Here is a 13,477-nt window from a genome sequence, read left to right as displayed (position 1 = left end):
AAAGGTAATGGCCTGAAATTGTTTTAGCCAAAAATTGCCAAAGGGGGAGATTGTTGGATATTTGAATTGGCTTAATTTTGCTAAAACAAATATACTAACAAGATGTTGGAAAACATGTTACAACATCATATTTATTCAAGGAAATCTCGCGCATTTATGAGAGCATCTGCTATTTATGGAAATCCACTTAAAGAGCACGCTCGATGGAGATTTGATCTGATCAGGAGTTTTAAGGATAAGACAAACTTAATGAAATAGCTGGATGACTTATCCTATCATATAAAGTCCTTTAAACACTTTTGGAAAGTCTTGATATATCCTTAATGAAGATTGAAAAAGTATCAGATCATCCTTTATGATTCTCAAGGAGCGTCTGAGCATTTGTGAAGAAAGAGGAGCGTGCCTAATCATTATATATACGAAGACCAAGCTCAAGACTAAGTATCTCATTGAAAAATATTAGTTCACATATTGAGTCTTTGTTGAGTCTTTTATTGTTTGATTGTAATTCTTGCTTGTGGATTCTATAACACGAGTTAAGAAGTAAGTTTATTAGTTTAAGGTTACTCCTAAGCTTTGAAGTACGGAGTTTACCGTGTGTGATTCACTTGAAGCTTTTAAGCAAAAGTGAAGTATTGTCTTGACAAGTTGTCGCCACATAATTCTTAACATTGTATAATCAACACAGGTTGTGTTGTGTGAGTGGAAGTGAGATGGGATCTCATGTCTAGGAGTTCCTAGGCAGAAGTTGCATGAGTAGTGTCGAGGTTATAAGGCGTAAACCAAGGGTTTGCTGGAGGTCTTAGTTTAAGGCGTAAATCCTAGGGTTTGCTGGAGGTCTTAGTAACTAGAGCTATTAGTGGATTTCCTTCCTGGATTGGTATCCCCCAGAGTAGGCAGTTGGCTGAACTGGGTTAACAATTACTTGCGTCAATTATTTATTTTCTGTCAGTTTTTATATGTTATATAAGATGTGCCAACAATAGAAAACAACACTGTTCACAAAGTAGTTGTTGGGATATCTTAGGCAACATCATTCTAGTGATACCAGAATTTCATTGTGTAACACAGATGATAGATACATGGACCATTTAACTATATGGTCTTAAATTCGATCCCGCGTCGATGCGTATGAAAAAATATTAATGAGGAGAAGTCATTCTTTAAATGAATCTGAGTTACTTTAAAAGGAATAGTCTCGGGCTCTCAGCAACTGCGTGCAAAAATGTCAAGAAAAATATAATAATGTGTAATACCTTCCTCAGAAAAAATACCTTCCTCAAAAAAGAATCTGAATAAAAATTATTACGGAAAAAGGGTAAAATGTATTTTATTAAAAAAAAAAATGTAAACCTTTTTTTTTCGGAAAAAAAAAATGTAAACCGTAATTTGTATCCTGTACTGTACATGAGACACACTATAACTCTAATTACTGTTTATAATTAGTACCCGAAAGATTATTTTCTGCAAGCTAAAAGAAAAATGATTTAATTGATATGCACCGATGGTGTAAAATAATTTTACAGTGTCAATCAATACCAACCATGTTTTCCCCCACATCACCCCACTTGACCCCACTTTCTTGACATGACATGACAAAAAGATGGTTATTTATTGGACGATCGTGTAAAACTATTTTACACCGTCGGTGCATATCAATTAAACTCAAATAAAAAACAATATGAATAATCAACTAATAATGGGATGAACCGACAGTGTAAAAAACATCAACAAATCATTCCACTGCACCTCACTGTAATGATTATAATGTGGAGGGAATAACTGAGACGTGGTGTAAAAATACAATGACAATAGTATTATTGTCCATTAAACTTTTTAATAATTGTCGCACAACAAATTTATTACTTCAACCATTTTTTAATACTCTTGATTTTTGTTGAATATAAGGGATGAATTATTATTAACAGTATTTTATCTTGGATGTATCGCCTGTAATGCAACAACAATTATTTATTAGTATAATATTGATAAATTAAGAATATTCAAAGTAAAAATCAAAGACAATTGCATAGAGAGTTTCATTTGGCACAAAAATAGTGAAAATTTCAATGCATAGAAGCCCGATTCCATGGTTAGATCCTATTCACTCGCTCTCTTCTTCCTTTCCATTCCAATTCTTGCTATCACACACACAAACACAACAATGATACACAAAATTGCATAATCTTTTTTTTTTTTGTTTTCTTCTTCATGTTCTTTGTTTACCTTTAAGGAACAGGTGAATATTAGGTTTGTGCATTGTCATTGTCACAATTAGATTTATTGAATAAAAAAATTATACTTTTGGTTACCCTTTATCCTTAGCCAAAATGGGTTTTCAATATAATTTTAAAATGTTATTTATGTAGTTAGTTATTCATTCAATACATCTAAGGTTTAGTTATTCTTTTAATAAACCTTGTAATTATATGTGTTGGATTATTTAATTTAATACCTTTGATAATTGTCTTTGTACATTTTCTCTAAAGTCATTGAAAAAGTGAATCATTTCATGTTTGTGAAGTGATTATATCAAATAGAGAAGTGTTGAAAATTAGTGTTTTTGAGTTGTGAGTACTAACTATGACAATGGTTGAAAGGAATGTGAATTCTTTCAAACTTATTTCTAAAAAACCATTGTTTTTCTTCTTTTCAATGACATCAATAATGTTCCTCATGTCGTGGCTCTTCGTTTTCCGATCCACGAGTCGTCCTCATTTCATCTATCACAATTTGTTGCCCAACTCAAAGCTTTTCTCAAAACCTGAAGATTCAAAGTTTCATACAAAAATCCCGAACGTTGAGTCCTCGTTCGGGAACCGAGCAATACTCGTTGACAACGAAGATGGTGAAGATGGTGAAGATGAAAGTGAAACAAAGAATTCCAATGATGGTGGAAAATGTAGTAATAGAAATGATGATTTTCTTCTAAAAGTTTTCATGTATGATTTACCATCAGAATTTCATTTTGGATTATTGAATTGGAAACCAAGTGGAAATAGTGTGTGGCCTAATGTTAGAACAACAATACCTGGTTACCCTGGTGGTTTGAATTTGCAACATAGTATAGAATTTTGGCTAACATTAGATATTCTTGCATCCGAGATTCCGAATGCTCCTAAGGCGAAGACCGTAATTCGAGTTAGAAACTCTAGCGAAGCGGATATTATATTTGTGCCATTCTTTTCATCGTTGAGTTATAACCGAAACTCGAAACCTACTCCAAATGAAAAGAAGACAAGGAACATGATACTTCAAGAGAAGTTAGTGAAGTATTTGACATCTCAAGAGGAATGGAAAAGATCAAAGGGAAAAGATCATTTGATTATAGCACATCATCCTAATAGTATGTTGGATGCAAGAATGAAATTATGGCCAGCTACATTTATACTTTCAGATTTTGGAAGATATCCTTCAAGTATAGCAAATGTTGAAAAAGATGTGATTGCACCTTATAAGCATTTAATCCCTTCTTATGTCAATGATAACTCCAACTTTGATAGCCGTACAACATTGTTGTACTTCCAAGGAGCAATTTATAGAAAAGATGTATGTATATCCTTCATGTCCTTTAATATCTTGGTTTTTTTCTTTCCAATGAAATTAATTCAACAATGTCATAGTTTTGATCTATATAGTACTTACACTTCACATCGAAGGTGTGTCTGGTGTCAAACACAAACATGACTCCGACATATGTGTTGGTTATATTCAATTATTGCATTTTTTACAAATGGTTACTAGTTGATATGTTAGTCGTGTGTATCTGTCAACGCATAATTGGTTTGTTTTCATTGTTTTTAAACATTGATCGTTATGTTTCTTTTGATTATAAAATCAACTTTTTATGTCATTTGAATTTGCATTGAAAATTAATGTACTTTTTAACATTGTTTCTTCTTATTCTTATGATTAGGGAGGTTATGTAAGGCAAGAGCTATATTATTCTTTGAAAAATGAAAAGGATGTACATTTTTCATTTGGAAGCATTCAAAAAGACGGAATAAAAAAAGCAACCGAAGGCATGCGTTCATCAAAATTCTGCCTCAACATAGCAGGTGACACACCTTCATCAAACCGTTTGTTCGATGCAATTGCTAGTCATTGTGTCCCCGTGATCATCAGTGATGCAATCGAGCTACCATTTGAGGATGTCCTTGACTACTCCGAGTTCTGCATATTCGTTCGAACCATCGATGCTGTCGAGGAAAATTATCTCATTAATTTCATCAGGAGTATAGGCAAAGAAGAGTGGACAAAAATGTGGAACAAGTTGAAAGAGGTTGAACATTTTTTTGAATTTAATTTCCCATCTAAGGAAGGTGATGCTGTACAAATGATTTGGCAAGCTGTTTCACATAAGGTTCCACCTTTGAAATTGAAGTTAAATAGGTTTAGGAGGTACTCTAGGTCTCCTCCAAGTATAGAGAAAGAACTTAAAATACCTTTACCTAAAAACTTTTGGTGATGAAGATTAACTAGGTAGCATTTGATAGAAATGAAGTGTATCATTTTCTTGTCTTTCATTCAGTGTTATTGTTTTTAGTATACATCAAATATTAAGAGCTAACTCATATTTCTTTTTACTTTTTAACAATAGATACCTTAATATCAAGGCTATGCAGTTCACAAGGGACTTTTGTGTGTGAAAAGTCTCATCATGTGACAACTGAGGTTGAAATAGATGATTGGATCGTTTCACAAAATCTTGTGATTTTTTTTGTATATTAACCCTCTGGTTTCTATGGATAGGGGTCAAGGTAATTCAAAGTTCTGTCGTGAAGTAAGTAATGTTAAAAGATTGAACCCCAAACCAAATAGTTAAAAGGCGCAAGTACCATTTGTGCTCAAGTAGTTTGCATAATCATAAAAATACTAGTGATCAGGTTGGAAAAGATACAAAATAGTAAAAAAAAAATAAATCCATATCCCCTCATCTCTCATTCAATCATTGATGCAACTTCAACCAAAAGTTATTGGATGATCCTGTCAACAGATATTGGACTAAATATAAGTTGGTATAACTAAATATTGACAACAGATGCCAACTACAACCAAAATTTATCAATAAATCCATAAAAATAATAAAGAATAATGTAGTAGGCATGCTACATTTCATTGGATAGACTGATAAATATCAGATGCTCTTTTATAATTAATTACAATAATGAACAAAGTGGGATATCATTAATAGTCTCAATATCAAACTCAATTTGATGAAGGTCAATAAATATCAAGAATTCTAACTATGTGTTCAATTACAGTATTACAATACAAATGCATTGCATGAATATATTAGGGACTGTGAATTGCAACAACGCCTTTCTCGATTGGAAGCAATGATTTACATTTTGATCTCAAAAACATCAACATTGCTTCGTTTAGTACCTAACACTGGCTAGACATAAATTTCTATTTGGAAACAATCATTTATATTTATTCTATGCAAAAGGATTTCTCCCAACTGAAGCAACTGGTTCCTGTGCTTGGATGTTCCTGTCAACATGCAACTCGTGTAAAGCCAATGCAAAAATGGACTACATCATATTTCATCAACATTTCAGAGACAAAGAGAAGATAAAGAAGAGTGTTGTCAACGCAGATTGCAGAAAAGAACGGTTTCTTCAAAATCCACTATGCTACAGTGCAATAGCGCTACTATATCTATTATTTGACACCAGTTTATAGTAAATCGTGTATCACAAAACACTACTGGTTTGTTAAAATTACGCTGTGATATAGCACTAGTGTCACTATAGCCGCTACTTGACAACACTGGATGGAAATTGGTACATCAAACATTATATTACTCAGGCACATCTGACCAATCAAAGACAAGACTTATGATACAAATAATCTTGGAAAATTGAAAAAGTTGATTCAGTACTCGCTAATTAGCCAACTTTCCTATCTGTCAACATTAATAAGGAACCATGTAATGGTCACATTCACGCTACATTTACAAACTTGGTAAAAAGAATGACATCCACAAGGAATAGACACAAAAATAACATGTATGCAATGCAACTTACTGTAATTGAGAGCTTGGCGTTTGCACTGTCATGAATGAGAAACCACCTACATAATAGAATCAAAATAAGAGTAGAATTAAAGTGGAAAAATCATACACACAAATATTCAATTTGAATTAACTACTGTTATATGAGATGGTTCCGACTTTCTGTTCAAGTTTCCAGGTTTACCTTCTCCTGCAGAGGAAATATATGGAGTCGCTGTATTTTGAGGGAGCCAGGGTTCAGCGATACCACCAAATGCGGCAGGCAAGAGGGCATCTGGCAGAGCAGCTTGCAAAGAGCTCATATCAAGGAACTGCAATTTAAACACAAGACATATTATTAGGTATAATGAAAACATGAATATCAAGTTAACACCTCACTTTCTCCAATATCCCACGATTAACATTGTCAAAATTGTATCTTTTCCGAAGGCGTCAGCACTTAGAGTGCTGAAATTTATACTACAAGAATTAACTGCAGTCAAATTCTTAACTTATAATGGTCAATGACATAATAGGAACATTACAATTTAAAATAAAGAGACTAGAAAGGCTTTGAGTATTATGTTTCAGGATAGAATAGAAATGCCAACTATATGAAACCAGAAACCTTGAACTGTGTCATAAGAGGAAAGAGGAATTATCATCATTGTAAGAGATTAATAATATATTGCAGAAATGCCAATTATCATTAGGATCCAGTATCATGAGGGAAATAGGCATACTCGCATAGCAAGAAATACTGACTAATAGATGTGAATCTATACATGGTCTAAGACATACCATATCACTCTGATCTACATCAGAATCGAAGGGAAAATCAAATGGATTTGTCGATTTACGATTGATTCCATTAAGTTGAATGTCTCCCTGAAAGAAAGAATTCAAAATCAATAACCAACAAAATGCCGACATCAAATAAAAGAAATCACAATCCAATAGGAGAAAGTGTGGTTAAAGATATGATGAGTCACTTACATTTGAAAGGAATTCATGATTATCAAATCCTCCGATAGGAGCAACACCTTGGATTCCATCATTACTGGGTCTCTGTTTTTTATTATAAAAGAACTTAAACCCCAAATATGATCATACAAAAACTATCATGATAATACAACAAACATACACCAACCTCAGAAGCGTTTAAACCAAAACTTTCTGATGGGAAATTGTGCAATTGTAAACCTTGATTATTGCCATCCACAGGAAGATGGGTACCAGAATCTTCAAATGCATTCCATGGCTGTTCAGTCACAACATACAAAACTTTATGTAATTTCAATCTATTCCATAATGTTTTTTAAATTTTGATGTGGATGTGGAGCAAAAACATACGACACCATCCAATTCTTATGCAGAATAGATCTATATCTAGCTTAACACAAGAATGCAAAACCAACAATGAACCAAATTTTTTAACTTACTTGAGTGTTTGTTGCCATAACAGGAACTTGTTTTTCTCCATTCCATACACCATCATGCCATACATTCGATGTAACAGAAGAAGGTACACCCGCACTAGAAATTTCAAAAGATGGCCATTGCATATTTGCATTTGAAAATGGATCAAATCTACCCTGCAAAGATTCAGCACTTGAAGGTGCTGCTGCTGCTGCTGGAAATTCCACTTGTGCAGTAGATGATGTGAACTGAGGTGTATCAAATGCTGCTGCAGAAATTTCCACTTGTGCAGTAGATGATGTGAACTGAGGTGTATCAAATGCTGCTGCCGGAATTTCCACTTGTGCAGTAGATGATGTGAACTGAGGTGTATTAAATGCTGCCACTGGAACTTCCACTTGTGCAGTAGATGATGTGAACTGAGGCGTATCAAATGTTGCCCACCCTTCATTTTTAGGGACAGATAACTCCGCTGATTTTGCATCTGAGGTGGCAGCAGAAGGCTGCTGAGGAATATCTACAAAGAAGTTAACAGATGCGACTTGGGATGTTTGCAGAGGTTGATTTCCGTTGAAAGATGGAGCTGCTTCCATATCAGACAATTGAAACAGATCTCCCAATGCAGATTGAGATGGTGCAGCTGTTTGAAAAAGATCAACAGATGAAGCAGATGCCACTTGTGCCTTAGAACGGTCAAAGCTAACAGATCTTACAGGACCAGATGTCAGCGAAACTCCTAATGCTTTATCTTGAAAGGACCCTGAAGATTGGACAGCTTCGGAGAAAAAATCAACTGAACCAACAGAATTGTAAGATCTTAAGGTCGAAAGGTTGCTGTCTGTCGATTGCAATGATGTAGTTCTCTGGGGAAAAATCAAACCAAATTCATGCACAAGATGTCAGAAAAATACATGATCCACTTGCTTCTAAAATATGACCAAAAGCACTTTGAATGTAATGTAATAAATAAATTGAAAATCATTTGGTGTACACATATCCAGAGTTTTAATGATAAGAAAATACTCAGACTAAGTCAATTCTTTCTTCTTTTTTGACAAAAAAATTAGCCAATTAGTCACTTTAGACAGGTAAAATTTGAATGATTGGACATCACAAAAAGGAGACCTAAATTAAATATTCCATAGGAGGATTGACACTGACAACAGTGAGGTGTAGTAATCAACGATCAACATAGTAAACCGTAAACTATTGTTAATGAATATGACTCAATTTTCTCTCTTCCATAAGGTTGTTCTGCTTTTACTGATTACAGATGTTGCCTTTGCAACTGCTATCCTTTCCCCTCTCTTCCATACGGTTGTTCTGCTTTTACTAGATTTTTACCGTTCCTATCTTCCCTTGCACTACCAATTACAAAGCTAGAGTCACCATTACGCTACCATCCAAGGATAAAATGTGAATTTTAATAAAAAAAGTTTAGCATAATGGTTACTTGCTATATATAATTTTAATCCTAATTCCTAAATGTGGTCCTTTTGTATGTTGTAACCAGACTACAACTCCTTTCACGGGGTGGCTGGATCCAAACCTTATTTTGTTTTATAAACTGTTTGTCCAACGGGTGGTTACTATCACTTTTTATTGTTAAAAAAATGTGGTCCTTTTATCAAAAATATTTCAATTCTCCAAACCAATACGGTCATATATATATATATATATATATATATATATATATATATATATATATATATATATATATATATATATATATATATAGTATCTCATTTTGGTTCATATATATTACCAGTCTATCATAATAGTGAAAACATGAATAGATTTCATTCTGCATCTCAAGCATTCCACAATATTGATATAACATTACTTTAATTTGGTGGCTTTTTGTATGACATTACTAGTGAAAAACAAAAATAAAAACTATTTCAATCAAGCAAGTAAATTTATATATCACGAGAGAGAGAGAGAGAGAGAGAGAGAGAGAGTGAGAAACCTGCGGACGATGAATTCCATCTGCATCTCTCTTGGCAGCGGCATTAGATTCAAGAGCTGCATTTTTTGCTTGAGTCCACACATCTTCACTTGAAGTAGAACCAGGACGCTTATAAGATGCACTGTTAAACTCAATGTCCTTATGAAACTTAGGAGACTGAACATTGGGTTTGAATTGCTCATGACCACTCGACACGGAAAAGTCGGAATTTCTTGGACCAGATCCCTCATTTGCAAATCTATCATCATATGTGTGATCACTGAAACGACCAGGACTATAGATAATACTAGACATCTTCCCTTCATAACGGACTTTATCTGAACCAGGCTTCCTTGTCAGTGCCCCTGCTTGCTTCCCATACCGTCGATCCTCATATTGATTATCATATGGAGGGCTTTGTGAATATGAATGGTAAGAACTGGCACGCCTAACCTCGTCTTCATGAATTATGGGGTTCTACAAACAATGGCAGTTATAAAATTGTTAAGCATTTAACTAAAGGTTGAAACTAATTTGGATTATCAGGACATTTGAACATTTAATTATATTTAGCTGATATTTTCATTGATTGCTATGGTGTCTTTCAACTTCACTACTCTAAGTTTCTATTAAACAATTACATGCACAACATTGAAAATAAGATTAGTGTGATCACTATATTCATATATAACATTTCTATTCTTTTCGCTTGTTTAAACTTTCATTTTTTTTAAACTGAATTGAATTCAAGAACAAAGGTTTTTCTTAGATGGAAAAATAAATAGAAAATCAAGGCTTAGCTTAACCATATAAGTACATATTTAGAGAAACAATCAATATGTTATAATATATTGCCTGTGCATCTCTTGGAGGTCTTTCAGACGATATTGTTCCGGCATATCTTTTATCCACATATACATTCTTCATGAACTCCCTCACTTTACCAACGTTGCTACAAAAGCAGAACATGATAATGTCACATAATAAATCATGCATATTTATATATGTAAACACCATGTTAGTTTAATATCTGTAACAGCAAGCCACATAGTATTTGTACCTGCTATCTGGCAACCGCTGTATTTGGAAATCCCAATTTTTCAAATATATTTCCCTTGCACGCTTAAACAAAAGAATCACAGATAAGTCTCATTTCAACAAAGAATAGCCACAAATACTGAAAATTCACCCTTATACCTGATTACCACCATTTTGAAGAGCATCAACTTCTTGGAAAGTGAACTTTGACATTGACACAGACTTCACACGATGAGTAAACTCACGACTGCGTGACATTAAAATAAATAGGTGATTTTAGGAGCACACTATTACCATTTCACTAAAATGGGATAATTTCACTGTGCAATGCAGTGAGTATAAAATATCAACAAATAGGACCAGTAGAAGACAGAACATAATGTTTACAAAAGAAAACAAATAGGATCATAATTTTATGTTAGCATGGAATTTTTTATCAATTTACGAAACATAAAAGTCAAATATTCCTTTTTTCCATGAACTTCATCTCACACCTAAAATTGTCCACAAGTATAGCAGAAATTCAAAAAATATCAACAATCCAATTACTAATAAAGCAATTTTTAAATTAGTATCACAAAGGTTAAAGGAAATTGAGTGCATAAGTAAAACTATTAAAATAATGCATGTTCATGATTATCTTCAACCAGTTAATAAGTAATAAGTAATGTTATATTATACTCCCTCTAGTCCTTATTATAAGAAAAAAGTTCACTTTTAAGATTCATTGAATGATTGATGTATTTGGCGTATGATATAGACCAGATACGTCAATAATTCAATGAACCTAAAAAGCAAACTTTTTCAAATAATAAGGACTAGAGGGAGTAACAATTAGCTGAAGGTGATAATCAACCCTATGTATGCTATAGCATTAATTCCTAGTTAAGTTGTTTCCAATATATTAATACCTATTTCTGTGTTTGTATTTCTGAATAGGGCATAATTCAAAGACAATAATATTGAACGAGACATACAACAATTGGTTAGATGGAATTAGGAACATTCTGTACTAAATTGTAGTACTACCTTTTATATGAGGGTGCTGGAACACTAAGTAAGTGGTAGCAAGTACCACCGCCATCACACAAAAAAGGGTATATATATCGAGTATTTGCTAAAAGTATTCCAACAGAAATTTCAAACAGAATGTTTTTTATCCATTGAAATCCGAATCATAATTTATAAACTTAGTGTAAAGTTTCCATCTAACTCATAAGCTACTTTTTCTCACTTCTAAATTCTAATCAAACTCAGGTTTGAAGACAAAAACAATTATGACATATTACAACCAAACATGATATTCTAATAAAATCATTTTTGTCATAAAAATAAGTCCATGAAGCTCAAACACTCCCAACAAACAAAGAATATGAAAGATGGATCACAAAGCAAGAGTTCATAAATAAAATGAAAGAAACTCACTGTATTCCACTGCAAGTAATGCAAACGAAGGTCCAAAATGTTGTACATACATACTGAGGTCCCTGTAAAAATAATTACAATCCAATTAAACCCAAATCATCGTATAAAAGAGACTAACCTTTCCATTTCACAAGTACCCTAAATTCCTAGAGCATAACATTATAAATCCTTCAACATTGCAAAGCATGTCGAAAAAATGAAACACACAAGATCAATTTATTTCCTTTTAGATAACCAAAGTCATGGAGTATTTTAAATAATGGTCAGCGACATCAAATATCACGACACAACTGTTAGAGCAACTGTTAAAATCATTATTACTTAAAAATCCTACATCAAAATATCGCTTACACAACGGTTACTGCAACCACTATTTAAAACCCTGCATTTATGCAAATGTTAAACATTACACTAATCCTAAGATTCAACATAGAAATATTGCCAACACATAAAAATAATGTCAAAATCATCATAATTTTAAGATTCCACATAAAAATATTGGCAATACATTACACTAATTTTAAAGCCTTTCCTTAATGTAAATGCTAAACATTAGACTATTTTGTCAAAATCAGTACAATTTTGAGGTTCCACGTAAAGGAAAATGAAACTCTAAAATTCCACATAAGGGAAAATGAAACTCTAAAATAAAAAAGTTCGTCATCAAATGACTTTCCTTAAACATTTTGAAACTTTATCAGTTTACAGCAACTAAACCCCACTTAAGCTTCAAATTAACTAATTAATTAATCAAATAACACAAAAAAACCTAAAACAAAAACGGTAATTAACCCAAAAAGCAAAAACTATTACAGTTCAAACCAAAGAAAACAAAAAATCAAAATTTGAAAGAATAAAAAACAAAGAGTTGAATTTACCAAACTATTACAGTTGATACATCTTCGATTTGGCGGAAGCTTCATAAGACCCCTAATAATTTTTTCAATCTTCTCTTCTTCCTTTCTGCTTCCCATTTCCAACCCCCAAAAAAAACCCTAGAAACTGCAATTGAAATCGGAGCAATTCCCAATAAAAAAAAATCCCAAATATTCAAATTTCAGCAACAGAGAACAGGAATTTCCGCCACCGACAATTAAGACGGTGGCGAATTCCTTCGATCTAGGGTTTTTGAAGGGTTCTTGAATTGAGGAGAGAAAGGTTGAAGATGAATAATGTGAAAGAAAGAAAAAAACGCTTCTTTTTTTGTGATTTGTTTGGTTCACATAAAATGAATGAATCAGAGAGAATATGCAAAATTAAATTAAAGGTTCCCTTTGTTGTGAACTTTCAAATTTTAAATTTAAATAAAACTTTTGTCGGCAATAATAATTTTTCTTTTTTTGAGAGCGGCAATAATAATTTTTCATTAATTATTTTGTTTGTAAATATTTTTATTAATTAAAGTAAATAAGTTATTTTTTGCAAGTAATAAATCAGTTTTTTTATTTTATGTACCAAAAATCAGTTTTTTTTATATCAAAAAAATAAAATTCAGTTTTGTTTATCTACACGAGTCTAATTTATGTTAATAGAGATATTGAATGTAATATGTAGCATTGAGAGTTTGAACCCTGATAAACTCATTTATTTATTTTAAGCATGGGAATTATTTTATTTTATTTATTTTAAGCACCCGTTTATTTACTTTA

General features: G+C 32.7%; 2 protein-coding genes across 2 annotated transcripts; one reads left to right on the top strand and one right to left on the bottom strand.

Moving 5' to 3' along the window:
- The first annotated feature begins 1,984 nt into the window (after positions 1 to 1,984).
- LOC123883455 (probable arabinosyltransferase ARAD1) lies at positions 1,985 to 4,526 on the top strand. Its single transcript, XM_045932262.1, has 2 exons — positions 1,985 to 3,549; positions 3,917 to 4,526. Exons 1-2 carry the CDS (start codon positions 2,584 to 2,586, stop codon positions 4,466 to 4,468), a joined length of 1,518 nt encoding a protein of 505 aa, XP_045788218.1. The 5' UTR covers positions 1,985 to 2,583; the 3' UTR covers positions 4,469 to 4,526.
- Positions 4,527 to 5,191: 665 nt separating this feature from the next.
- LOC123883454 (probable ADP-ribosylation factor GTPase-activating protein AGD14) lies at positions 5,192 to 13,109 on the bottom strand. The gene is made up of 13 exons (XM_045932261.1): positions 12,707 to 13,109; positions 11,829 to 11,890; positions 10,563 to 10,650; positions 10,426 to 10,487; positions 10,221 to 10,317; positions 9,387 to 9,842; positions 7,441 to 8,280; positions 7,149 to 7,259; positions 6,995 to 7,066; positions 6,800 to 6,886; positions 6,204 to 6,330; positions 6,033 to 6,078; positions 5,192 to 5,496 (listed from the first exon to the last, which is right to left on the bottom strand). The coding sequence occupies exons 1-13, from the start codon at positions 12,800 to 12,802 to the stop codon at positions 5,442 to 5,444; spliced, it is 2,199 nt and encodes a 732-aa protein (XP_045788217.1). The 5' UTR covers positions 12,803 to 13,109; the 3' UTR covers positions 5,192 to 5,441.
- Between the last annotated feature and the right edge of the window lie 368 nt (positions 13,110 to 13,477).

Source organism: Trifolium pratense, linkage group LG5, assembly GCF_020283565.1.
Source record: "Trifolium pratense cultivar HEN17-A07 linkage group LG5, ARS_RC_1.1, whole genome shotgun sequence".
Taxonomy (NCBI): domain Eukaryota; kingdom Viridiplantae; phylum Streptophyta; class Magnoliopsida; order Fabales; family Fabaceae; genus Trifolium; species Trifolium pratense.
Note: the sequence above shows the minus strand (reverse complement) of the source record. Positions and strands in the feature narration are given on the sequence as shown.